Here is a 27,995-nt window from a genome sequence, read left to right as displayed (position 1 = left end):
GACAATAATGTAAGAAAAATCAGAAGTTTCAAACTAAGTATATTTGAATTTTCAAAGTATATCGTTCAACAGCTGTTTTCATTAAACTATATTGTGGAAACCTATGAATATCATTGTAAAATGCGTAAGCATTACACTTTTTTAAAATGTTTTGAATTAATAAAGAATTCACCGATGTATCCTTAGCCAAGTTACTGTTTCCTCATTGGTGTAACACAGTAGGAATAAAGGGTACATTTCTATGTGTTGCTTAAATTCCTTATGCATCTAAGGGAAAATAATTTCTGGCTGGATTCTTTACATTATCCTATAAGCTTATTATTGCTTATTAAAATTTTGCACCTTTTACAAATAAAATATATTCTTGAAATAACTTATGTTTTGAGAATTCAGCTGAAAAGTTTTAGCATGAATTCAAATTACTCCCACCATTTATTTCTATGGTATAAAATATATTCTGAGTTTAGAGTTAGAAAACTCTAACAGAGATATAAACGACCTGACCAACCCATTCTATTCTATTCTGTTCTCAGATGTGATTTAAAATAGCTTTCACTTAATAGCAAATCAACTTTATAAAGTCATGTAGCTTGAATACACAAAGATAAAGAAGTGAGATAATTGTTTTAAGTAGCAAAACTGCTTTTGCTTTCTATATATTAGCTGTGTGTGTGTGTGTGGGTGGGGGTCCTGGGGATTGAACCCTGGAGCATTCTACCAAGGGGCATTCTACCTCCCAGATACACACCCTCCAGCCCTAATTTTACTTTTAAACAGAATCTCACTAGGTTGATTAGAGTCCCACTATTTGCTGAGTCTGTCTTGGAACCTGCGATCCTCTTTTCTCAGCCTCCCAAGACTGGGATTATAAACATGTGCCAAGCCCGGCTCCAATTCATCTTTTAAAGGATCTTACACTTGGCTACATGGGCGAGGGGTATTGCAATCTGGGTAAACACTCCCATTCTTTACTGTCCGTTTTAGAAAACAATAAATTAGAAGTTATCCCAGTAAAGTGACCTCTCAACAATGAGTCACTTTAGTGCACCCTGTCCAACTGAGGTAGTGGGAATTCCCATATTGAAGATTCACCCCTCTTCATTCCCTGGTGCTTGGGGGGTTCTATTTATTACTTCATGTCCAATTCTCTTGTGGGGTGTGAAATCAGCACTTTGAAAACTGCAAAGCATTATACCTAAAAACTTGAGTGATCTCAGCTCCTACCCGCTGTCTGCTGACTCTGAGGAGGTAACTGGGCTGAGGCCTGTGTGTGGCTGGGCACTGAGCAAAGGGCCAGGAGCAGGCCAGGCAAGCACTCTACCATTGAGGCGCAGCCGCAGCCCAGAGGCCGGGCTTTCAAACAGAAGATTATATAATAACCATCGGTGGCTGCCTTTACTGCTTCCTCTTCCTATCCCATAGGCCGAGGGCCCGGAGCGTCGAGCTCCGCACGAGGGTGCGTAGATGTCCCTGAGGCCTCGGACAGCTTCTAGCACTCCGGGGCAGTTTTTCTCACGCTCAGCCGGAAGTCTTCAACAACGCTTCCGGGAAGAACATTAAAACCCGCGCATGCGCTCGATTCCAAAAGGCAAACTCCCGCCCCTATCTCCAGATCTCGTGCAGCATCACGAGACTTGCTCCGCCCGGAACTTCCGGTCCAGCCCGGATGCCGCGGCTTCGGCCTGGCTATGCGGGCCCGACTGCTTTGGGGCGCCGCGCGCAGTCTGTGGGCCGGCGGGGCTCACGTCCCGGCCCGCAGGTCCCTCAGCGGAGGCGGCCTGCCGCTCGAGGAGCTGTTCGTCCGCGGCGGACCCCTGCGGACATTCCTCGAGCGGCAGGCGGCATCGCAAGCCCCGGCGCCGGCATGGAGGCCCGAGCTGGTGGCCGCGGCCCAACTCCTGAGCTCCAAGGAGCAGGAGCTGCGGGAGACCGAGCTCTTGCTGCAAGGTAAGGCCGGGCGGGGGCGCCGGGCCGACTCCTGACTCTCCGTCTGCCCTTTCGGCTCAGCCGCAGCAGGTGTCCACAGCGCTGGGTTGGCGTTCACTCCCGTGCAGCCCTTTTTGCTTCTGATCAGAGGTCAGGTGTCCTTAGCTGCGTCTGACCTCGTCCTCGTTCCGTGCTCGCTTGCCACAGAGCTCCGCTCCCACCTCAGAAGTTGAAGTTTCTTGGATGCCTATTCTCTGGCAGGAGCTCCTTTGCTCAAGGAAGACCAATAAGGCACTCTCCGCTTGATGGGCTCCAGGCCAGTGTTCCAGTGTAGTGTGGACACAATTTGCAGCCGTGCGAGGAGCGGTGCTCGTTAAAAGTCAGATTTCTGGCTCAAGAACTGACATCCAGGGATATGCAATGTCAACAAGCTTCCCCAGGTGGTTCTCGTGCATTAGAATCTGAGATAGGGGCTCAGATGTCTACATTATTATCAATTCCTTAGGATGCCAAGCTGCTGGTACCTGGGTCACAGTTTGGCCAACAAAGATCTAGAGAGGGTTGCAGTTTATTGGAAGACAAATAACAGCTGATGAGTGAGAACAGATATAAATAGATGAGCAAAGAGATAGGAAAGGGAGATGTTGTTGGCCAGGTGTTGCAGAGGTGTGGACCTACCCTTAGAGGATGTAGTAAGAGTTAAACCTGATCCCTTACAGAGGAAGAGCCTGAGGAGTAGAGGTAGAATAATTTGGCCTAAGGTTACACACAGCTTATAGAATGGAGTTGGCATTGGACCTACTCTAGTCCAAACCTCAAGCTTCTAATACCTATACTCTTTTGCTAGCCAAGAAAGATAGGTTGGAACTCTTTTGTAAGGAGTGTCAAATACGAAGCTAAGAGGTTGCCAGCAGAAGCTTTTAGATTGAGGTGTGAGAGAATTCATTTTTGTCACATGGGAAGCATGATTTGTAGCCGTTTAAATGTGATACTAGAATGGGACTGGAGAGATTATGAAAAACGAGATTAATACAGTAGTCTAAGTGAGAGTCTGATTAAGGAAAAAAGCTGCATGTACCTTGGGGCTTTGTGGCCCAACCTGTAATCACATTACTTGGGGGGTTGAGACAGGAGCATTGCAAGTTTACAGCCAGTCTTAACTTAGAGAGGTCCTCCACCAATTAGATCATTTGAAAATAAAAAAAAATAGTAGAGCTAGAGGTATATCTCAGAGGTAGAATACCTCTGGATTCAATTCCTAGTACTCCTCTCCCCCCAAAAGCAGATGAGAATGTTCATGAACACCTGTACAGATGCAAACAAAGCTAAGTCCAGAAATACACACCACAGCCAGGCATGGTGGCGCAATCTTGTAATCCCCATGCTTGGGAGGTGGAGACTGGAGGAAAAAAAAAATAGATCTGGGAGTGTAGCTCGGAGGTAGAAGGGTTTCCAGGAACCCCAGTACCACCAGAAAAAAAGGAAAAAAGAAATACACCGCATTATATTTGAGGAGCAGGCAGAGTAGAAAGCTTTGAGAGCTACAAAGAACTGGCAGAGCTTTAGGACCCTGAACCAGTTGCATAAATGAAATAGAAACCAATTAAAGTTTTGAGAAGTAAGGGATTGTTAGTACCTGACCTTAGAAAGGTCGAGGTTACTTTTTGAGCTCACACTAAGTAAGTCTTCATATTTGTTAATTTGCCACTGATAATTTTAATAAAAGTAGTGTTAATGTAATTGTGTAATCTAATTTCAGAAATAAATTAGGTTTAACAAGAGAAATACTAAATCTAGTATATTATCGTCAGCATTTTGTATAGGAAGAGGAGATATTAAGGAATTACTTTTCCCCTTTAAAATAGGGAAAGTGTAGTTAGATATACAGTAAACTTAAGGTACCTTATGTTATTGAAATAAAAATTAAAGATCCAGGGAATATTGCCGTGAATAACTTAAGCCTAAACCCTCTAGAGCTGCACTGTCCAATACAGTAGCCAGAAGCCGCCCGTGGTGATTGAATCTCTGTAATGGCGCTCGTCTGAATTAAGATGTACTCTGAGTACAAAATACATACAGATTTCAAAGACTTGGTATAAAAATTAACATTTTGATATTAATTACATTTAAATGATAATATTCATTTCATTTTTACTTTTGATGTAACCTGATCAAGAAAAGCTGGTGTGCTGCCCTAAGAGAATGTTCGTCATTGAGCATAAGCTAGAATTCACTTTTCCTTTTTCTAATTCTTACCCGGTGTCTACTTCACCAAATTTCCATACCATACTCTTTCCCAAATAGTTTTCTACTTTCTACCAGTGCTTCTTACTTGATTATTTCTTGAGTCTTCCTTTTTTCCTTTGTCCAACCCAAAAACCAAAAAAAATAACTCTTTCAAGGTAATACTATTTTAATCAAATGGTATTTTGGATTGTTATTATTTGAGTTTTTTCCTACTGTGGAAAAATCTAAAGAAACTAAAATTATCTCTAATCCTGCCTTAAGGGTAGCTCTTAGGTATGCACTGTCCAGTTCCCAGCATGGTTGGTTCTTAATAGATAAGGATATAGAGAGTGATCTTTTGCAGAAAGAAAAATCTGTAATAGCTAAAAAAAATATTTCCCTATCTCTCTTTTTTGTGGGCTGTGTATTTTTTATAGGATAGAGAAATAAGGAAATATATTTTGTAAATCAAAAATAAAAATTCAAAGATAAAGCAGCAGTAAGGGTAAAGTCAGAGAGGAGTAGAGACAAGTCAGTCACATAAACATTACATAAGATACTTATACTAGGGAAATATTTACTGAAATGACAATTTTCTACTTTTTTATTCAATTTTAGTTTAACTGATAAAACCTTTCATGTCCCTTTTGGTCTTCCTAACAAGTTAAGTGTGTTCCTTTGTTATGTAGCCTAAGTTAAAAAACTAAAAAAAGTTTATTAATAAAATTATGAAAAATTTTACCTGGTTTCTATATATTTTCCTAAAGATGCTCTTTAGTTTTAGTTTTACTGTGCTTTCTTGTTTCATTAGAAAAAAAATGTTTGTTGTCTTACAGCTACATGCTTATAAAAACTAATGTATAAAATGCTACTTTTAATTAATGGAAATTATTAAAAGGACAAGATGGACATTTTTCCCTTCAGCTACAATAATAGGAAACCTATTGCCTTGAAGTCTCTTGATGGTTTAACACTAAGAAAATTTAAATGCTACCTTTTTTTTTTCTTAGATGAGAATGAAGATTTAAGGAAACTTGCAGAGAATGAAATAACTTTGTGTCAAAAAGAAATAACTCAGTTGAAGCATCAGGTATAGTATTAATATAAAGAATAATGCAATAGTGCCATTATTTCCTATGTACTTTACTAGAGGTTTTTAAAAACTAGAAGTATTAAGCTTGTTACTATTTAAATTTGTTAGTACAAAATTAAATCTATTGCTGATATCACTGTTAATAACTGGCTTTTAAAGCAGGAAAAGATACATCGTGTGTGGTCCTGTTTTTATATACAAAAAGGATTGTAGAGCTCTAACAAAAAGACAAATGTTACATGATTAGTATTTTCTAGGAAGGCAGTAGAATATTGGCCTATTTCCCCTCTGTGTGCAGAGTAGGCGGGAGCGGTTATAAAGTGATGGCAGACTGCAGGGTCTGCATCTGTTTGGGTGTATTTTTGCTTCTCTAGCACTGTTGGAGTGCCAGTCCTAAAGTTGCAAAATGCTCTTCCATATGATGGAAGCTTAAAAACACAAATGTAATTTGCATACTTTCATTTTTCTTCCATTTAGGCCTGAACTTCAGACTAGAGCTAGAATCTTTTTTTTTTTTTTACATTCTATACGCAGTCTAATGCCCTATTCACAACAAGCCCTTAATTCTTACTAACTGGATAAAGAACTGGTACAAAGCATGTATCAAGGAGAAATAAAAAGCCTGTGTAAGTTTTAGATGAATTTTATAATATAACATTAATACTTTGTAAAAGTTTTGCATTTTTGGAAAGATAGTTGAACAAAACTAAAATATATACTTAGAGAAATTGAGGTTGGCTATTTAAAATTTTTGTATTTAGCTTTTTTGGGTACGTTTTAAATAATCGTTAGTTATAGGAAAGGTAATTTTTTGTATTTACAGATTGTCTTACTTTTGGTTCCCTCAGAAGAAACGGATGGAAACGACCTGATCCTGGAGGTGACGGCAGGCGTCGGGGGCCAGGAGGCCATGCTGTTCACTTCAGAGATGTTCCATATGTATCAGCAGTATGCTGCTTTTAAAAGATGGCACTTTGAAACCCTGGAGTATTTTCCAAGTGAAATAGGTAAGTAAACTCTTCCATTTGGTAAAGTGATGATAAAATTTATCCTCATGTGTCCTAGGAAACAGGTTTGCAAGACCATGACTGGGCTTTAGAACTTGTTTGTAAAAAGTCTTAAGTTGTCTTATGCTCATCACTTACTGGACAATTTTGAATGCAAACTCACAATTCTGAAATGACCCATAAAATGTGATGGTCTTTCATGAAGCATTAAATAGTAGTCTTTAAAAGTGGTATCTTAGATGTGTCATTGGTGTGAGTTCATTAGCACCACAAATACTTTATGTTAATAATTATAAGAAGTAAAGATTAAGTATTAAAATATTAAATAGCAATCAACTTGAAAAGTTGTTTAATATGTTTGCAATCTCTGCTTATAAGTTTTAGTTGTTTTTAATTTTAATGACACTGAGAATTGATGGCAGAGCATTCTACCTCTGACCTATACCCCCAGTTCTGTTTCGTTTTTATTTTGAAACAGGGTCTAACTAGGTTGATGAGGCTGTCTTTGAACCTATAATCCTTCGGTCTAGCCTCTCAACTACTGGGATTACAGGCCTGCACCACCATACCCAGTTTTCTCTGCTTATATTTTGTGGTGGTTCTTTTAAAATATATTTCAAGATAATGGATATAATGGTTATTATTTAAAAATGGCAGGAATAATAAAAAGAATTTACTCTCACTATATTTTCAAGGTGGCCTCAGACACGCATCTGCCAGCATTGCGGGGCCAGCAGCCTATAAATACATGAAATTCGAAGGAGGGGTACACAGAGTACAGAGAGTGCCCAAAACAGAGAGGCAAGGCCGCATTCACACCAGCACCATGACTGTGGCAGTGCTGCCCCAGCCCGCTGAGGTAAGGCAGGGCCTTGCTCTCCCCAGTAGCGCGCAAGAATTTAATGAATTGAGTATCTCTTTTTCTTATTAGGCCTTCCTCACATATTTTAGAATCTATTATCTTATTGTAAAATGTACCATTTTATAATTGATGGTCAGAATTAGGGACTTACAAAGGATTCAGTCTTGTATTGTCTGTTTTTCTCCACCACTAAAGGACACTGTGAGACCGTCTTTACAGGAAAACATTAACTGATCTAAATATGGACTGGTTGCCCACATAAGGACTTTGTTTTGTGTGACTGGTTCTCAAGTTATTAAAATCAAAACACTGTTAAGCTAACTGGTGACACAGGCTTGTAATCCCAGTACTTGAGAAACTGAGGCGGATTGCAGGCTACCTGGCTAGCCTTGGCAACTTTTAGTGAAGCCCTCTGAAATTTAATGAGACCCTGTTTCAAAATAGAAAGGGCAGGGGTATCAAGTAGAGGTAGAATGCCCCAGGGTTTATTCCCTACTACCACAGAAAAAACATTGTTGACGTGTTTATTATAAATATACTTTTATTGTCTCAAAGCAAATTCTCAAGTCTATTTGTAAGAAAGCAGTTTGGAATTTCTTTGTTGTTTAATTTCTCTTCTTCTGAGGAGAAATACTTTCATAATGAAGTATAAATGGTTTGAGAAGAGGGAAGTTTAATTGAAGTTTTCTTTTAATTTTTTTGGGAAAAAACATTGTTTGACGCACTCTAATGGGGTTTCTGGAGTTTGATTTGGATATTTGTGCAAAGCCTAGAGGAGGAACAGCACAGTTAGGGGAGGGTGGAGTGGGCATCTAGGTACCAGCCACTTGGTTAAGCCTCTTGGAGATGGTAGTCCTTTCAGGCAGTGATGGGAGGCAGGAGATCCTATCTCCTCTATTTCTAGCAGTGAGACAGGAGGGCTTCGGGAGTGATGGGAGTCTTGCTGCCAGGGTCACGGACCTGTCTCAGAGCAGTCCTAATTGTTTATCATGCAGCATAGCTTAGAAACTGCACGTTCCTGGTTGCAACCCTGATGGCATCATCCTGCTGTGGGCCCACTGCAGCCAGCCTGCACCCTCAGCTTCTTGCCTTGCCCTTGTTTGCTTCAGCTTAGCCTCCAAATGCTTGAAACAAAATACGTCTTTCCTGTACTGAAGCTAGTATTGTTCTTTCTTCTTTAAAGTATCCCACAGAATCTTTAGCTCATCTACACACGTTTTTAACAGTAGCTAATAAGTCCTCTTGTAAGTAATTTACAGAGAAGCCCAGTTTTTGAGGATTAGAAGGGGTTTTTTTTTTTTTTTCTGTATAGATTTTCTCTAAAAAGGAAAAAAAACAGTTTAAGTTACTCTAATCTTAGATTAATTCTTTTAAATCTTATATGCAATTTTATATATGACATTTATAAATTGGTAGTACTTGCCTTTATATACATGGTTGGTATGATTTTTATTAATTTATTTATTATTTATTTATTATTATTTTTTTTTTTTGGTGGTACTGGGGTTCCTGGAAGCCCTTCTACCTCCGGGCTACACTCCCAGACCTATTTTATATTTTTAAAACAGGGTCTCTTAGGCCAGCGCGGCTGGCTTCGAACCTGTGCTATCCTCCTGTCTCCGCCTCCCAAGCGCGGGGATTACAAGCGTGCGCCACCACGCCCGGCTTGGTATGATTTTTAAAAGCTTCAACGTTTCTTCATTGCATAGATTAATCTGGTGATTCATCCTAAAGATTTGAGAATTGATACTAAACGAGCCAGTGGAGCTGGAGGTCAGCATGTGAATACCACGGATAGTGCTGTCCGCATCGTCCATCTTCCAACAGGTACGTGCTTACTTGTTCAACATAAAACACTGAAGGAAAATCTATTTCTGAAGTGCTTGACTAGTTTTTCCACCAAAATAGACCGTCTTTTAACAAAGGAATACGTACAATTAAGGACTGTTATTATTTGATTTATTTAGAATCTGTAGCTGACACTTTAGAGGATAATTTAAAAGCAAAAAAAGGGGGAGAGCTGAGCCTAGGGATTTTCCATACTAATGACGAGGAAGAGAAGTGTGAATAATCTTTGCCTTGGCTTTCTGGAGTTTACTTAATCATTTTAGCTGTTGGCAAAGTGCTTGCTTTGCAAACTCAACACGCTGGGTTTGAGCCCCAGTTCCACAAAGACAAAAAAAGACCAAAAAAATTAAGCTGAAAATGAAAACAAAAAAATGCTCACAGTGAAATAATTTTGAAAGGTTCCTTAACAGAAAATGGTTAATCTCCGTAGTTCTTAGCCTTTTTTCAGGAGAGTAAAATAGATTTCTTTGAGAAAACAAACATATTTGACGGCTTCCCCAGAAACATACATGTATGCTGGGCATGGCAGTGCACATTTGTAATCCCAGTACTGGGGAGGCTGAGACAGAAGGATTCCAGGTTCACAGCCAGCCTCAGCAACCTGTGAGGCCCCCTGCAACTTAGTGAGACTCTGTTTCAAAATAAAGAATAAGGCAGGTATGGTGGCATATGCCTGTAATCCCTGCGCTTAGGAGAGAGGAGGATCACTCTGGTTCGAAGCCAGCCTCGCTGGCTTAAGAGACCCTGTTTCCAAATAAAAATATAAAATAGGTCTGAGGTGTAGCCCGGAGGTAGAAGGGCTTCTAGGAACCCCAGTACCACCACCACCACCCCAAAAAAAGACTAAAATAGGATGGGAGGGAGGTGTAGGTTGGAGGTATAATGCCCCTGGATTCAGTCCCCATTGCCACGCACATTAAGGAAGGAAGGAAGGAAGGAAGGAAGGAAGGAAGGAAGGAAGGAAGGAAGGACAGATGCAGCGCACAATTTTAATAAAGAATAAAAAATAGATCTGAGGTTGAAGCTCAGAAGTAGAAAGTCCCTGGATTCCATCCCCAATACCACCCAAAAAAAGGGAAGAAAAAAACATGCATACATACACACATGCAAAGTTTTGCATATAATTACAGGAGCTCCTTTCCACTAAGTTCATTCACAGACCTTCAGAAATTCTGATTCTAGGTAATTAGGCAAAGGAACTATACCTAAATATTTTAAAAGTACACTGCTACTAGGTAGAACTAAGTTTTTTATAAGTGTTATTATAGGGGTTTAGATGTGATAAAAAAAAAAACATAATGGTTAGCAGACTCGCTATAGTAGCTATCTAAGGGTCTGGGAAAATTATGTTAAATTGTTTAATGTTTAGTATGCTTTCAATGTACATTAGAACTGCACATTTAAGTTAACTGAAAACTTAAGTTTAAATTCTTTATAGTTACAGTCCTGAGTTTTTTAAAGGAAACGGAATATTACTTGATAATAAGACTTTTGTATTAAAACTCTTTAATTATCATAACACTTTTCAGGTGTTGTTTCTGAATGTCAACAAGAGAGATCGCAACTGAAAAACAGAGAGTTGGCTATGAAAAAGCTACGTGCAAAGCTGTACAGCATGCGTCTAGAGGAAGAAACAAGTAAAAGATACAGTGCTAGGAAGATCCAGGTAACAATTTTAAATGCTTCTAAAGGATAGAAATATCTTTAGATAACTCGGTTTGATATTTAATTTTGTAACTTAATAAGAGTCCTTTTGTTAGGACTTCTCAACTTAGGTAGTCATCACTTGGTCAACACATCAGGTGAGATATATTTTTATACATCTCTGTGTAGAGATAAATATTTGCATTTTACATTTTCTGTATTTTATGGATATTGGAATTAAAGTTCCACATTGAAGTAATAGAGCATTGGAGTAGCAGAGATAGGATTCTGATACTAATTTGTCTGACTTTATGCTCACATTCTTCTTCTGTATCATGTTCCCACATGTCATTTGGGGATTTAAAACATTTAGAACTTAATTTCCAATAGACTAAATTTACAGGCTTAATTTGTCACTAATTTGTGTCCTGTTTCTTTGTTTTATGTTACATAGGTTGGAACTAAAGGAAGATCAGAAAAAATAAGAACATACAATTTTCCACAGAACCGGGTCACAGATCACAGAATAAGCAGATCAGTGCACGATCTTGAAACTTTTATGCAAGGAGACCACCTGCTGGATGAACTCATACAGTCACTGAAGGAGTGTTCTGATTATGAGTCCTTAGTAGATGTCATTTCCAAAAAAGCTTAGTTTGATTTATTATTAAAATATTTTGTTGGCTTGAAAGCTCAGTAGCAAATCATTGGATGTAAATACTGGCACTTTCATCTTAGACTTTGCATACTCCAGAACTGTGAGAAATACATTTGTTGTTTATTTATTTATTGCTGTCCTGGGAATGGAACCCAGCGGCATTCTACTTTTGAGCTACACCCCCAGCCCTATTTTTTATTCTTTCTTTCTTTCTTTTTTTTTGAAACAGGGTCCCACTGGGTTGCTGAGGCTGTCTGAACCACTTGATCCTCCTGTCCCAGCCTCCCAAATGCTGGTTACAAGTGTGTGCCACCACACCTGCCTGCAGATCTGTTCTTTATAAGTGATCTAGTCTCATGTATTGTTATTGGGACACAAGTGGACAAACACGGTAGCTCCAGCATCACAGGGTCAAGTAACAAGGTGACTTTGCTGCTGAGGGATAATAGACTTAATTGGCACAAACATTCAGATTCATTGCCTAGTTTGGCAATATGCTTTGATGCTTCTTTAGTGTTTAAATGACAACACTAACATATCACCCTTAAATATTTCAGCCTGCACTTTAAAAAGATGAAATCATTCCACATAAGCTATATTATCACACCAGGATTACAGCAAACCTCAAGTGTCTTGAAATACCCAATAATTCATATTTCCGTATTTCATCCCCAAAACGTGTCAGAGCTGCCTCCTTCAAAATAAGCTCCAATTAAGGATTATGCATGAAATTTGGTGGCTTTTATCTCAAATTTCTCTTAATCCAGAAGAGCTGTATCTCCCACCGCTTTATAAGACTGCACTGGATTTTACTTGAGAAGATCAAGCTGTATACTGTGGTGACTTTTAAGTTTTCCTACTCAGTACTTCCTGAAAACTAAAAGTCAGAAATCAAAAGAGCAGTTCTGAGTATCCTGCCCCTTTCCTGTGACTTAGCATCACGGTCACTAAAATTACATTTTTTTTTTTTTTTTTTTTTTTGGTGGTACTGGGGTTCCTGGAAGCCCTTCTTCCTCCAGGCTACACTCCCAGACCTATTTTATATTTTTGAAACAGGGTCTCTTACGCTAGCACAGCTGGCTTCGAACCTGCGTGATCCTCCTGTCTCCGCTTCCCAAGCTCGGGGATTACAAGCGTGCGCCACCACGCCCGGCTAAAATTACATATTTAAACAAGCCATGTTTGAATGCTGCAATGCTTTTACTGTACTACAATCCCTGAAAAGTGATAGGTGAGACAAATGAATTTACACTAAAGAATTTACAACTGAAAACGAGCCTAAGAAATCAGCATAATCTTTGATTTTTTAAAAAAATTTTTATTGGTGCATTGTCATTTATCTTAATGGAGTACAAGACGATAGAGGCATACAGTCACACATCACTCAATCAGCCCTTAGTCACAAAAGAAATTACTTTTCCATGGGCACCAAGTGGTTATACACAGCTCTACGATGACTGACTCCAGAGATGTGGGACCCCAGGGAAGGAGAGCCCAGCCATGTTTCTTAGAAATACATACCTATAAAAGACCTTGCGAGAGTAACAGAGAAGTACATTTGATAAACAACTGTAGCACACTTCAGGTACTCAAGACGTAGGAAAAACTGGAAATGACTCAAATTTTTTCAACATGAGGGTCAAACTAAGAATGTAAAGCTCCCCCCACTAGGTAATATGTACATAATGCTTAATTTGTGGTATTTACAAGGCAAAATTTTTAGAGAAAACGACCGCCATTAAAGCAGCATGATTAAAGAAACTCCCAAGTTGTCACACTTCCACCATGTGTTAGACTCAACAGTAGAATGAGTTTCTTGAGCATAGTATGTATTATATAAATTCAAAACTATACTATCAGGTATTTATTTTTAAGTAATCATTACCTCAATTTCCTTTAAAGCCCAGCTTGTAATATGCAGTGTGATTTATACTGATCATTCATCGTCTCACCCCATGCTTTGCAAAGGAAGAAGGTAAACAAAAATTAAAAGCTAGCAAGGCTTTTAAAGCTGGCCAGTGGTTATATAAATCAGAGGACTTTAAGAGAATCCTTCTCCCCTGAAATCTCTGGAAGACACTTCTACCTTCTGAAGAAGAGTTGGGGAATGGAACTTTAGTGACCTTGCAACTCAAGAAAACAGCAGGACGGACCAACTCTATTCAGTGTTACCTGCTGTTTGCTGCTACTCTGTCATTTCCTTAGTTTTGAACAAAAGGCACATATCTAGATGTGATTTAATACTGCAATGTACTATTATTTCCCCTTACCTCTTTTAATAAGTTAGATTGAGACCATAAAGACTCTTGAATGTTGGACTTCATTCTGTAAAGAAGGGAAAGCTGTTAAAATGTGCGTGTTCTCTGACTCATCCCTTTCCATTCCTTTAACCCTTGCCCCCAAAACCAAGTTTGAGAGTGGGTCTAATTAAGGTGAAAAGGAAAATTTAAAACTCCCTGTGCATCAGAATGAACAAGAAAATAAACAACTAAAATAAATGTGATTTTAAGAAGATAAATCTAAATATCGGGGGCCAGGGATGTAGCTCAATGGTGAAACGAGGGCTTAGCATGTTTGAAGGCCTGGGCTCAATCCCTAGCACAGCAAAAAATTAGTAAATTTTAAAGTGTGTTTAAGGAGGCGTATCATGAACACAATGCAGAATAATTGACAAATTTTTATCTGTGAACTTAAAATGGCTCTTACATCACTCATTAATTATTCCTAGATGACTAAATGTAATTCTGGACACCCATGAAAAGGTAAGAATACAACCCCAAAATTATTTCAGTAGAAGCACACTGGAATCCTAAGTTAACACTCTAAGGGACCTTGAATCTGTATATATTTGTAAAAACCACACAATTACACAGCTATCTTAATTACAAACCAAGCTTTGTCACTCTGGCCTGCCTTTGCTTGTGCTGCCCCCTCTGCTTAGAAAACACGCTCCACGGTAGACCACCTTTAAAGAGTCACCTGTCTTTGGCCTGAACCCTCTCTCTGCTCTTATCGTTCTGGCTGCCAGATTTACCTTTCTATAAAGCAATGACCCTGGGTTCCATCTCCAGTACTGAAAAGAAAAAAAAATCAGTTAAGATCATTATTCCATTTTAATCAATGCTCACATCAAGCATCAATTAAAGTTATTGATAAAATAACCCAATAAACTAAAAAGGACTATGGCAAATTATTCTAGCATGCAGTAAGACATGGTGCTATACTGCCTTATATCATCAGAGGGATTTCAATTTTTCCAATAATGAATCAGACTTCCTGGGGGCTGGGAGAGACTGAAAAACACTTTACCTGTTAAGATCCAAAGGTATATAAACACAACTTCTTATAGATTTAATACTCACCCAACAAATTACTAACTTTCTAAGATCCCTATGTAACTTCTGCCCAAAACATTAACAAGAAAACTCTAAATTTTACATGGAAAACTAGAAGGCCCCCCAGAATCTGGCCTCAACCTACCCCTCTGGTTTCATGCTCCACTCATTGCTTAATGAGGTCTAGCCCGGAATTCTGGTCTTCCCTTTGCTTAGTATCCATGACCTGGCACCAGGGCCAGCTAGAATAAGGCCAAATGGGGTACACGCCTCAGGCGTAAAACTTAAAGGGGTGACAGAAATTTCAGTAATCAAGGCTGATATTATTTTAATGAAAATTAATGCAAGAACTTCATGACGAACTAATTATAAAGATTTTAGGAAAAGATGGAGCCACCGTGTAATTGTTTTCCTGCTCTTGGGTCAGCCACACAGAGGAACTGACACCAACTGCACTAACATTTAACTGAAAGCCAAGTCCTAACTGTCCCTGAGGCTGGAGAAAGCAAAGGAGAAGCACTAACATTTAACTGAAAGCCAAGTCCTAACTGTCCCTGAGGCTGGAGAAAGCAAAGGAGAAAATACAGACGGCAGGGATTTTGTTTTATTTTGAAACATGTATCCTGTGGTTTCACTACCTGAGCCAAAAGCATGCACTGTGACTATTTGGGGGCATACTCACATAGGGAAATTTCAGCATCACTAATAATACGATGCAATCTGTCATCAAAGATTTAACACTGAATTCATCCATCCCTGCGATCCAGGAGGCTCAAAGCCCAAAAGGGTGGGAAATTTATTTATTTAGCAGGACTACTGTGGTTCGTGCTTCTTAGTTCATGACGTAAACAACAACTAAAGAGAAGATGGTAAATTCAAATTCAGTAAACTTAACGCCCCATCAATGATGGCTAAAAATACATTTTTAAAAGTATTAAAATACTTAAAAGGTATTTTAAGTATTTTAAAAGGGGCGCTAAAAAGGTAAGAGTGACTCTGCCCCACCCTCAGCCAAGTGGGAAGGCCCAGAAAAAACTGGTTCCCAGCCTCCCGCCACCGCGCAGCAGCGTCGGGCACGCCCAGCTCCGCGCAGGGAGAGATAACGCACCTCCGCGCGGGTACCAGCTCCGCTCCGCGCCCCGCCCCGCCCCGGAGGGAGCCGCGGGAGGGGGACGACCCCAGTGCGCATGCACCAACCCGCCAAGTCCGCAACCCCACCCGCCAAAGGCGCCTGCGCACAGGCAGTGGGCCGAGGGAGGGGCCAAAATAGGAGGGAGAGGAGAGCGCGCCTAAATCCTAGAGAGGCGGGCTCCGTAGGGCTGGGGGGAGGGCTTGTCTTCCGGAAAGTCTGGATTCCGGGACGACCAGAGTTGCCGCTCACCGACCTCTCACTTGCGAGACGATCGAAGGAAGTCTGGTATTATTTGTGCCCATCCGAGACCTCCAAGCAGCAGCCAGAGTCATCTTCTGGCTGAAGTTGGGACTCGCAGGAAGCCCGCTCCCAGGCTGCGGAGGGAAGCGTGGCGGGCGCACGCATGCGCGGTAGGCTCTCCCCACGTGCGGCCGGGCGGCGGGCTCCCCGCCCTGGAGGCCCCGCCTCCGCCGCAGCATCTTTTGGGACGTCTGGAGCCCGGAGGATGGAGAGGGCTGGGCCTCGCCGTTTGGCCCCGCCTCCGACGCCTCCAATTGGGTATGGATCAGCGCGTCCCTCCCGCTGTTTTCCTATTGGTGCTATCCTTGCAAGCCAAGCGCCCCATTGGGCCGCGCGGATTTGGGCACCAAATTCAAAGATTTTAAAAGTACCAGCTGGCGCCTTTTAAGACTATTCTGAGAAGCGGGCGGCCGGCTCGGCCGCGGGTCTGGCAGTTCTTGCACCTGAGGCGGACCCCGAGTCCACTGGCATGAGCGGGCGCCCCTGCAGCTGCGTCTCACGGCCACCCTCCTGCTCCAGCAGCTGCAGCCCGGTGACCGTGGCCGTGCACCCTCGCCCCTTGGACAGTGAGTGAGGGGCGCGGGCGCGGGGGCGGCGGGTGCGGGACCCGGGAGGGGTGCACCGGGAGGGGCGCTCGCGGCAACCCCAGGCCCGGCATCGTCCAGAGCCTGAGCGCCAGGACACGCGAGGCTTCGGGTAGGAGGTGGTGGGGGTCTTGGGTGGGAGAGGAAGAAGGCTGGGGTTCGGGGAGGGGGGCAGATGCGATGGAGAGGGGTGGCGGGCCGCGGGGACCCTCTGCCCACGTCGAGCCGGGGCTCCCGCCCAGCGAGGTGCAGGTGGCGTTGGGCCGGGCGGCGGGATCTGCGGGGAGGATCTACCTGTCCCCACGCCGCCGGAATGGGCGCCAAATGTCCCCTCCCCTCCCCCACCAAGGGCCCGGCTGTGACAGGGCTGCAGCCCGGCAGCCCCGGGGGGTGGCCAGGTGCCTCACCCCATTCCTTGCGCCCCTGTAAGGCATCCGCCTGCACCCTCACACTTGAAGTCAGTTTCCCCAACTTTCCGCCTCCTGGGTCTTGGTGGCGGGCGCGGGAGATCCAGCTCGCGGTTATCTATCTCCCGCCTCTGCAAGTTCCGCGCCCTGAGGGGACGTCCTCCGACCTCAGGACTTCCAGGGTCTACCTCCCTACTCCCGCCAAATGGAGAGACACCCCCCCCCCCAGCCCAACAATCTCAACTGGGAAAACTAAGAAAAACGTTAGTTTTCAACTTTCTTCTCTTGGTTCAATAGCTCAGTCCCAAGGCCTGAGGTCAAAAGGAGAGAGTTAAAAAAAAAAAACACTTTGGGCTATAAAATCTTGAATTTGTCTACAGTATTTAGCTGATTTTATGAGAACTGGAGTTATTTTTTGCCTGTACTTCTGAGAAATTGCATAATGTTTTAATCCAAAACTTGAGTAGAATTGGGAGGCATGCAAATACTTTTTTAAATTTTTCTTTGTTGAAGTCTCAAAATAAAAGTATAATGCACTTATTTCACCTCACAACTGACCAGAAATGAAGATATTATCAATTTTATATTGAACTGTTTAGGAATGCCTCTTGTATTAGAGACGGATTTTATATTGAACTGTTTAGGAATGCCTCTTGTATGAGAGATGGAGTCTTGGGGGGAATAAAGCACAGGTTCAGCATATTTCTCAAAAATCCTGATTCATGTGTCTCCCTTTGAAATTCTGAGTCTGGTTAGCTTTATGATGGGATTTTTTTTTTAAATTAACTTCAGTTTGTCTTTACTACATTTCTTCCTTTGGAAGTATTAGCTGCCTCCATTTTTCCTTTCTGTTTACAGGTTTGAGGAAAAGAAATTTAAAACATGATTGTACCCACATATTTTTCAAAGTAGTCTTTTACCAAAATAAAAGGGTTTTGAGGATTATGGCTAATTTTCAGCTTTCGGCCATGAGCCTTGGATGTCTCTTACGTTCTTAAGGAATGACCATGCCTAACACTGAGCACATAGTGGTTATGGGTGTTGGAGACTGGAACTTACTTAACATTTTGTAAGAGCTATACAGATTTTTAACCTCTGGAACCTTATTTATAGTATTTAAGTTTGGGATGATAGGTTTATATTGGAAAGTTAAATGGAAGGCCAAATTTGGGGAGTTCACTATAATGCCACTTTTTTTTTTTTTTTTTTTTTTACTATTGACCCATGAGTTGGTAAATGAGAATTTTACAAATGCAATATTTTAATCTCATTGGTATCTTTTATTTTAGGGACAACCAAAAATTCTGATAATACAAAGACACTGTTCCAAGTTAACAGAGCTACTCAAAAGACCGGTCAAGGATTTTCATTTGAACTTGGTTCTGAATCCTAACTGTACACTTTAAGGTGTGGTATAATTTACCACTTTAAAGTGCTCATGGTTTTCAGTATAAAGATTATGAGGGGGGCTTATTGTGAATGACAAAGAGATCCTACCGATTAAACTCTTATGATAGGGACTTTGCCTTGCATTTAGTCCAGTTTTAGTTTCTTCCATTTTGTGGATTCAAGAAACTGAGTCCTTGAAAATTTGTCAGTTTTTTCCAAGTCAAAATGGTACTTTATTAGATGCTCCAGTTTTTAACCCAAGGGTATTTGTTATTCCACTTAATCATTCACACCTAGTACATTATTAGCAAATTAATGTTGGCTTCACATTCCTACTTAATGGATCTTGAATCTATGCAGTTATCTTCATTTCTACAACAGTCATCCTAGTTATTGGTCCTTAACTGTCTGGACTCCATTGATTTTTTTTTTTTTTAATTCTAGCTAACTTCTTTGCTTCTACTTAACTACTTTTATCGGTGCATCATCGTCTTATATCATAATGCAGTTCACAGTGATAGTGACATAAATGCACACATTTTTTAATCATTCTGTGTCTCACTAAGTTGCAGTCCTGTTGGTCTTACTCTTGAACATTTGTCTTTGCTTTCTGTATTTTCCCTAAATCTGTAACTCTCCCGACGGATTTCCTTAAGGCTTTCCGATTTCAGAATATCACTTCTAAAATATCCGTGACTATTATCTTGCTCATCCTGTCACTAATTGATATAAATGAAGTGACAGAATTAGATGCTGACCCTAGTTTGTCTAATTCAAGTGGGTATGGAATTATATACCATTTCTCTCTCTCTGGATAGTAGCAGGTCAGTTATTTCCTGAATTGCTTGGAACATTTGGTTTGGTCATTGGAAATTACTTGACTAGTTAAAGACATGGATTTAGCCTTTTGGATTTTTTTTTATAAGTGGTAGTATTTAATTGAACTTATTTTCCAGTATGCCATAGTGAGAAAAAATTCATTGCACATTTCATAAAGTTAAATCTGCAACCAAATTTAACTGTTTTCTCTAATGCCTTCTTGTAATGAAAAGAACCAGGAGCATATTGTAGTGCCAGAAAGTAAGAAATGCAAAAAAAAAAGTTTTATTTGCAAGTATGTCATATATCACTATTCATAATAATGAAAGCTAGAATAAATTTGAGCAACAACTTAAGTAGTATTGGATTATAACCCAAAGTCCATGGGTCTATACTGATCTAAATGGCTTAATAAGTAAACAAATGGGAGAGAAGAGATAAGTCTTCTGTGCAGAGAAATTTCAAATGATTAGATGTATTTACTCCCCCTCAGAGATGTAACAAAACTTACCCCCCCCCCTTTTTTTTGGTACTCGGGACTTAACTCAGGGGCAGTCTACCTCTGAACTATGCTATGCCCCCAACCCAGTTTTCTTTTTTTTTAATTCTTTATTTTGAAACAGGGTCTCAGTAAGTTGCTGAGAGCTTCACTAAGTAGCTGAGGTTGGCTGTGAGCCTGAGATCCTCCTATCTCAACCTCTCAAATACTGGGATTACAAGTATGCTCCACCAAGTCTGGCTAAAATTTAACAATTCTTTAAAGTGTAAGCTGTGCATTGCAACTTCCTTCCAGAGTATGGTTGCTCACTGGGCATGGTGGTGCATGCTTGTGATCCCAGTACTTGGGAGACTGAGATCACAGGTTCACAGCCAGCCTTTACAACTTGAGAGGCCCCCCACAACTTACTAAGATGCTGTTTCAAAATAAAGAATAGAATCAGCTGGGGGTGGAGCTCAGAGATAGAATGCCCCTGGGTTCAATCCCCACTATTACAAACTCACACAAAAAGAGCATGGTATGCAAAAGGAATGAAAATGAGACTTTTACAGTGGAGAAAAGTGACCAACACGTCTTCACGTGATTACAGTAAACATTGTAAATGGTAAATCACATTGATTACATTTGCCCTTGATAGGATGTGAAGTCAGAAATTAATATAGCCAAGTGAAACCTATAGAAACATGGCCACTAAATGTCATAAGGTGGCCTGTATAGGGACCTGGAATGAGAAAGGAAGAAAAAGACAATAGATTGAAACTAAGGGACCAACTAATTAATAATAATAGTTAATAATAGCACATCAATATTGATTTATTAGTTGACATATCATAGTAATGGAAGAGTTAGGTACATATTGCTGGATGTAAAAGAATTCTGTGCAATACGATACATGTGAAAATACAAGGATTGGGGATATAAGACCTTGGGTTCATTCCCCAGCATCCAGAAAAACCCAAAAAATGTTGCAATAGTAGTCATTTTGTTTGTTTTATGTTCCTTCAGTACTGATTTGATAAGTACAGATTCTGATGTTGGTTTTAATTAAAGTATGAGGAAATGTTTTTATATTATGCATCAAGCACTGTACCGTTTGCTTGAGATTGTGATGCAAGCAATGGCAGTCATGCCTTTTCTTTAAGGAATTTACAGGGACCTTAGAAATTTGAAATTAGTAGCACTATCAGGCAGAGTCTGAAGCTATACTTGAACAATGACTAAAGACTTATTAAATGACATGAAAAGTGTAAAGGTGTTTCCTTTGTACCTTAAATGAAAACAAAACTTCTTGCATCACAAATTCTAGCTTTTCTATCATTCATAAGCAGGTTTATGTCTTGTTTTACCTTTTTTTTTACTGGGGATTGTACCCAGGGGTATTCTACATTTAAGCTACAACTCCCACCCCCACCCCTTTTTTTTTTAACCTGCGATCCTCTTGTCTCTGCTTCCCAAGTACTGGGATTACAGACTTGCACCACTTACCCAGCAGGTTTATGTTTTTAAAACACCTCTTTCCCAGGTTAGGGCCTAGAAAGAGCACTGGATTCACAGTCAGTAACAGTGAGTGATAACTGGCTTTTTCAGCTACTTGCCCATCTTATACAGTCTACTTAACTGAGGTTCATTGTGCTACATTATAAAAATAAGGTAATAAGAATTGCTCTCTAGCCCTCCTCAGAAGGTTGTTAGGAACAACTGTTTGGAAATTGCAAATTTTTAAATGAGTATAAAGTATTTGGGTTGTTGGTAAGCCCTATTTTAAAGAAATGTAGCTTTCAAACAATGGTACTGAATCAAAAGGTTCTATAGGACAGTCTCCCAGAAACTGGATTCTAAAGACAAAGGGAATGTGCTTTTGAAAAAAAGTTCCTGAAGTTCAGTTTTGGACAGCTAAACAAAGTAAAAGGTGTGCCTTTTTAATCCTCTCAGATAAATTGTGTTATTATTGAAAGGAAATTTTTTCAGTTAAGTCAGGAATAGGAAAAAAAAATTTCATGACACTTTTTTACTTTTCTGAGAAAGGATCCACCTAATTTGTGGTTAATTGGAAAGTAAGAATTTATATATTTATATACTTGTTAATGCCCCTGAACTTTTAGCTTAAACCTAGTTTTTAGGTTTAATCCAAGCTCTAGCATGATCGTGGCTTCTTAAATAGTGCTAAACACTTATCCTGAACCCATCTTCCATATTCCTTCTCAGTGCTGTGGGTTCAAGTCCTCCTTCGATGAATAACCCTCCCAACCCCTACTTTCTGACAGTCCTAATTACTCTGTATAGCTACAGTTCTTAACTGAGGAAAGAGGGAAATTTTGACATCACCACCTTCCTTCCCCTGTATTTGGCAATGACTAAAATACCGGAGAAATTAGTTTATTGTTGTACCTTGTGGATAGGGGCTGCTACTGATAATCTAATGAATGAAAGCTGCTAAGCATCCTATAGTGTGTGGAACAGTATACAAGAACAAGAATTAAATGGTCTGAAATGTCAGTAGAAATTTAAAAGCTTGAAAGTATCTTAAAATGCTGCTTTCTTTGTGGCTTTACTGATCTCTTAGTTACTAAGCTTGGGAGAAACATTCCTGGGCAAAATCCTTGGCTTTTTTATTTTATTTTTTTTAAACTTAAAGATTGAATCTGTAGTTGGGCCTGGTGGCGCATGCTTGTAATCCCAGTCTTTGGGAGGCTGAGACAGGAAGATTGCGGTTTGCCATTAGCCTCAGCTACTTACTACCTAGTGAGGCCCTTTGCGACTCAGTGAGACCCTGTTTCAAAAATAAAAGAATAAAAAATAGGGCTGGGGATGTAGCTTGGAGGTAGAATGCCCCTAGGTTCCATCCCCAGTAACACACACACACACACACACACACACACACACACACACACACATTGAATCAGTAATTATGAATAATGTTCAGAAATAATTGCATAATTCGCTGATAGTATTAAAACTTATTTTTCTGATTTACTAAGTCTTCTGGTTTGTAGTTGAAGTATCTTTCTGGTTTTCATTAGTCATAAAGTATCTTCGTCCAATAATTAAATAAAGCAGCATTTCTAGCACATGTTAGGTAAAAGAGATGTTCCAGTGCTTCACTGTATTATCTATTAGGGTTCACAGCTACTTTAAGTATGTCAGTTACCTAGAGTCTAGATCAGAATAAAAGAGTAAATGAGAATTATAGGAGTTCAGGAAGAATAAGTTAAGAATGCTGATGTAATCATTTCAATCCAGGATACAAGCACTGATTCTAGAAGTATTTGTGATGAGGATAGTTTTGACTTTAGATACTGCACATGCCTCTTCACACAGGTGTGTGTGTGTGTGTGTGTGTGTGTGTGTGTGTGTGTGTCTCCACCTTCATCAGTTTTTTTCCCTCATCAAATATCAAATATAGATTCTAAATAGTCAAATGTCATGGCTATATAGAAGCAATCTGCTCTAAAGTAACTTTTCAAAAAATAAGTACATGTATACATTTGAAAGAGCTGATATTTCCTCACAGTATTGTCATATCAGTAATTAAGCTCAGATCATTTCCAGCTTTCCTTATACACAAATGTATGCATGCAATATATAGGGCTAAAAGAATGCTAAGTAACTAAATCCTTATGCATCCAAATTTAAGGAGTAGGGATGTGAAATTTTGCAATTAAGAAGTAAATGTTGTGTTCTTTTTGTAGGTTGTAAAGAAGAAAGTTGCGCTCTTTCTGTCAAAATGAAGTGTGATTTTAATTGTCAGCATGTTCATTCTGAACTTAAACTGGTAAAACCAGACGATAATGGAAGACAAGGTTCCTACACTCCTGGACATTTGGAAGGTTCTTGTAAAGATTGCCTTAAAGACTATGAAAGGTTATCATACAGTGAGTCACCAATTGTGAGGCCTAGGACTCTAGAACTTGAAACTAAAAGCAAACCCTTGCATAACAAGGAAAATCGACATGTGCAACAGACACTTAATAGTTCAAATGAAGTAGAAGAACTAGAGACTAGTAGGTTTTATGAAGACAGTGGCTATTCCTCATTTACTCAACAAACTGGCCTCAATGAACATGAAGAAGGAAGCCTTATCCTGGAAGAAAGTTTCAGAAACAGTCCGCAGTCCTGCCTGCTACAGATAGAAAGCCCAGACCAGTATCCAAACAAAAACTTGCTGCCAGTTCTTCATTTTGAAAGAGTGGTTTGTTCAACATTAAAAAAGAATGCCAAACGGAATCCTAAAATCGATCGTGAAATGCTGAAGGACATTATATCCAGTGCAAACTTTAAACTACAGGCTATAATTGGCAGGAAAATGGGCCTAGAATATGTAGATATCCTCGGTGAACTCTTCCGAAGGAGTCTCAGACATCTCCTAGCCAACATTTTGGCAAAGCTCAGTGATATGGACTTAATCAGGTGAGTAGTACTGCTTTGCGTATACTAGTACAATCTACTGCATATTCTTGTGAGATGGCTCAGTTGTAGTCTAATATGTTGTTTCATTGAGATAATGACTTTTGCTTGATTGCTTAGTATTCATTCACTACAAGTGTGCCACTACGATGAAAGAAAATCTTGAAAAAGGATGCATTTAATGTAGTTCGTGAAATCTACTTTAATATAGAATTTCATGTTCATGCTGTTAGAAAATGTTTCTACTAGATTGGGCATCTTTCATTTTTTATACTTGTAGAATTTCTAATTTATGAGTTAAGTCATTGGAGGTTAACTGTAAAATAGCAGCTTAGTTCCCAGTCTAAGAGGTATTATGGCTTTTTGTCACACGTGAAGTATGAGATAATTTCTGTTGTTTGGGGGTCATTTTTGATGCAGGCCTCTTCTAAGTTTCACAGCGGTTAAAATATAGAGACCCATAAATAGGGATTTAGTTATGAAATAGGATCCTTATATTAACTACTTTTTCTTCCCTTTTTCACCAAGTAAAATAAGAATTTGGTAACTTTGAGAATTAAGGTGATTAGATAGACTTGGATGGATAGGTTAAATTTAATTCTCCATTGAGTTTAAATTCTGGCTTTCTGCAAGATTATTTAGAAATACTTTGTGCAGATGTGGCTTTATACTAGTTTTATGAAATATAGCTAAAGTGAAACAGAAGTAAGTGTTGGTTTTTATTGTGGTGAGCTTTTTATATAACCATCACAAATTATACTTTTAGGTATTAACATAATGGGCTTTCATATTGATTTCTACTAATGGTATGTCCTAGAGTACTTCAAAATGTACATTTTACCGAGCAGTTAACAGTGGTGTCATATATACAGTGCATATGTATATACATATATCTATTTGGTGTTCACCCATTTAGAAAAATAAAATTACAAAGTGGTGTTTCTTAATCTAGATGCACTAGAATTACTTGATGGGGAGCTTTTAAAATTTAAGTACTCGAGGCTCTACTATATACCAGTTGAACTCAAACAAGTAGACGTGGGTGCCTTTAAATCTTATTAAGTGTCCTAATCAATTCTAATGTCATATTTGAGAAGCAGTGCTAATATATAATTTTCAATTTTACACTGTTAGTTTTATCTGTACTGTTCATTTCAGCATCTTTGTGGTGATTTGTTTTCTTTATGATCATTTATTTTCCAGTATGTCTAAAGTGAGCACAACTTGGAAAAAGATTCTAGAAGATGATAAGGGGTCATTCCAGTTGTACAGTAAAGCAATGCAAAGAGTTACTGTAAGTCTTTGTAATTGATGTTTTATTTTAAAAACAACAGATAGTGTTTTACCCTTTGAAATAAGGAAAGAAAAACCAGTAATCTCGAAATCCTCTCAAAGAACATTTCAGCCTTTCATTAGAAGACATTAAGAAATCATATTCATAAAATGGAGACAGGAACCCCACCTCATTTATTTATTGGGTTCTTTCTAAAAATAGAATGTCTAAAGTGATAAGGAGGAAATAACTCAGTTCTGAGATAATGAGAGTTGTCATCTTTGCTGCCATTTGTATGTATGTTTTATAACCTTTGGAGAATTTGGAAATCTATTGTGTTTACACTTCTTAGTTATTAAGAAATAGGGGCTATATAAAAAGTAATTTTTTTTATTTTTGCCAGAAAAACAGTAAATTAACATACTGAAAATTCTTACTATAGAAGGGAAATGCATGTACTTTAATACTTGATAACTAGATATTTTTGAGAATCAAGATCAATACATGATTAAAAGTTCAAACTTAACTGGGCACGGTAGCACATGCTTGTAATCCCAGTACTTTGGAGGCTGAGACTGGAGGATTGCAGATTTACTGCCAGCTTCAGCTACTTAGTAAGGCCCTCTACAATTTAGTGATACCTTGTTTCAAAAATAAAGAATAAAAAATAGGGCTGGGGGTGTTGCTCAGAGTTAGAATGCCTCTGGGTTCATTTCTAGTACTGAAAAAAACAATTCAGTCCTTAAATCTACTCATAACACTGAGATTATACTTAAATGTGCTTACTGTGATTTACTGATGATGGGAAGAATGACCATTTGTTCTGCCTGTACTTTGGCATGGGTTAATTATAAATTATGTTTTGAATACCAGGTAGACTATGCGTGTAAAGTGATTTCTCAGTTTGTGGTTCACATTTTCTTCTGATGAATTAGGCTTTAAATATCTATATGACTAGTTATTGCAATTGTGTTTAAGCATATGCCAAGCATTTTTGATGTGGAAATGAGTCCATTATACTCCTGTTTGATCTTTCTTACATGTATAAACTTAAATGATTATTGAATTGATATAGAGAAAAAGATTTTAACTTCTATTAAAACTTTTTTTAATTAGGAAAACAGCATTAAATTTTCAGCACATACTTCAACCAGAGAATATGTTATGTTCAGAACCGCACTAGCATCTATCCAAAAATCTGCATCCCAAGCTCCTGCCTCTAAAAGTGCTCAAACCAAGGTATCCAGTCAAAGTGATCAGAAAGATTCTACTTATAGTCGGCACAATCAATTTTCTGAGGTAATTGTATATTTAATCATTAAATTAGAAACATGGGACATTCATTATTAAGAGGTTTAAAGTGAGAAATAGAAAAGAACTTAGTCAAAATAGAATTTGGATGTAGGTAATAACTAATATAATTCCTACCAAATTATGACACCTGATGCTGTTGAGTACCATGACTAAGGAATTAATAGAGGTCTTAACTTTCTGTTCCCTTCATCTCACTTTCAAAAAAGATACTGAAATTTTTTTATAAAACTATTTAGTACATTTTATGATTGCTACCTTTTGTAATTGAAGAAGGCTGAGGCAGAAAAAGTCCAGCTTTCAGAAATCAAAGGCTCCATCCTATTAATGCCTTCAAATTGCTGGGTGATGTGCATGTCACATAAGCACCATTTGGAAGCTTAATTTTAAAAACATAACTTTAGAATGCGTGCTTTGAAATAAAATGGAAGATAGCAACTAAAAAGTAAAAAAGCCTTGTTAATATGATAAGTGGTTTTAAAAACAAACTGAAGGTCAAAGAGCAACCAACTCCTCAGTGACAGGAGGAAGACTACAGAGATGGTGGCCTTTAGACATTGATGTGCAAGTTGCATCCCTGTGGTAAGAGACAGTGGATCTAAAAGTAGTAGCAGCCATTGGACCATTTGACAAATGACGCTGGCCTCACCCACTGAACAGTCAGCTCACTCCGGGTGGGAATTGTCTTAGTGTGTGACAATTGGGTTTTATGTGTGTATTTGGGGAAGGCACTGAGATACCCTTCTTACTTTTACTAGACATTCCTTATTAAAATATACTCATGTTTCTGTTTTTGTATTTTTTTTTCCCTTTAGGTTGCCAAGACTTTGAAAAAGAATGAAAGCCTCAAAGCCTGCATTCGCTGTAACTCACCTGCAAAATATGATTGCTATTTACAGCGTGCAACCTGCAAGCGAGAAGGCTGTGGATTTGATTATTGTACAAGGTGTCTGTGTGCTTATCATACTAACAAAGACTGTTCGAGTGGCAAGCTCCTAAAAGCCAGTTGTAAAACGAACCCTCTCCCTGGCACTAAAAAAAGCAAAAAGAATTTACAAAGATTGTGATTTCTTTATCAAATGTTGGTTAGTTAGAAAATGTTAGGTTTTAATCTAAAAAAAAATTATATATAAATAGTTGTGTTGTGATTTTCACTTTTATGTTGAAATCATTGTAGTACCTGGGTTTTTTGCCCCAGTAAATATATACACAACCTCTTAAAATATTTTACAACTTAATGTGGAAAAGTTTAAAATTCAAGTATTTTAAGAAAAGGGG

General features: G+C 39.1%; 2 protein-coding genes across 2 annotated transcripts; both read left to right on the top strand.

The window, feature by feature from the left end:
• Positions 1 to 1,685: 1,685 nt before the first annotated feature.
• MTRF1L (mitochondrial translation release factor 1 like) lies at positions 1,686 to 11,261 on the top strand (the record flags this gene model as incomplete). The annotated part of the gene is made up of 7 exons (XM_080700037.1): positions 1,686 to 1,947; positions 5,163 to 5,242; positions 6,069 to 6,252; positions 6,948 to 7,111; positions 8,824 to 8,941; positions 10,492 to 10,628; positions 11,061 to 11,261. The coding sequence occupies exons 1-7, from the start codon at positions 1,689 to 1,691 to the stop codon at positions 11,259 to 11,261; spliced, it is 1,143 nt and encodes a 380-aa protein (XP_080556163.1). The 5' UTR covers positions 1,686 to 1,688.
• A 5,239-nt stretch (positions 11,262 to 16,500) lies between these two features.
• Positions 16,501 to 27,784, top strand: FBXO5 (F-box protein 5; the record flags this gene model as incomplete). Its single annotated transcript, XM_080699897.1, has 5 exons — positions 16,501 to 16,597; positions 23,419 to 24,136; positions 25,337 to 25,427; positions 26,523 to 26,705; positions 27,533 to 27,784. 5 exons carry the CDS (start codon positions 16,501 to 16,503, stop codon positions 27,782 to 27,784), a joined length of 1,341 nt encoding a protein of 446 aa, XP_080556023.1.
• Positions 27,785 to 27,995: the final 211 nt, after the last annotated feature.

This window comes from Muscardinus avellanarius (genome assembly GCF_963383645.1).
Source record: "Muscardinus avellanarius genome assembly, chromosome: 8".
NCBI lineage: Eukaryota > Metazoa > Chordata > Mammalia > Rodentia > Gliridae > Muscardinus > Muscardinus avellanarius.
Note: the sequence above shows the minus strand (reverse complement) of the source record. Positions and strands in the feature narration are given on the sequence as shown.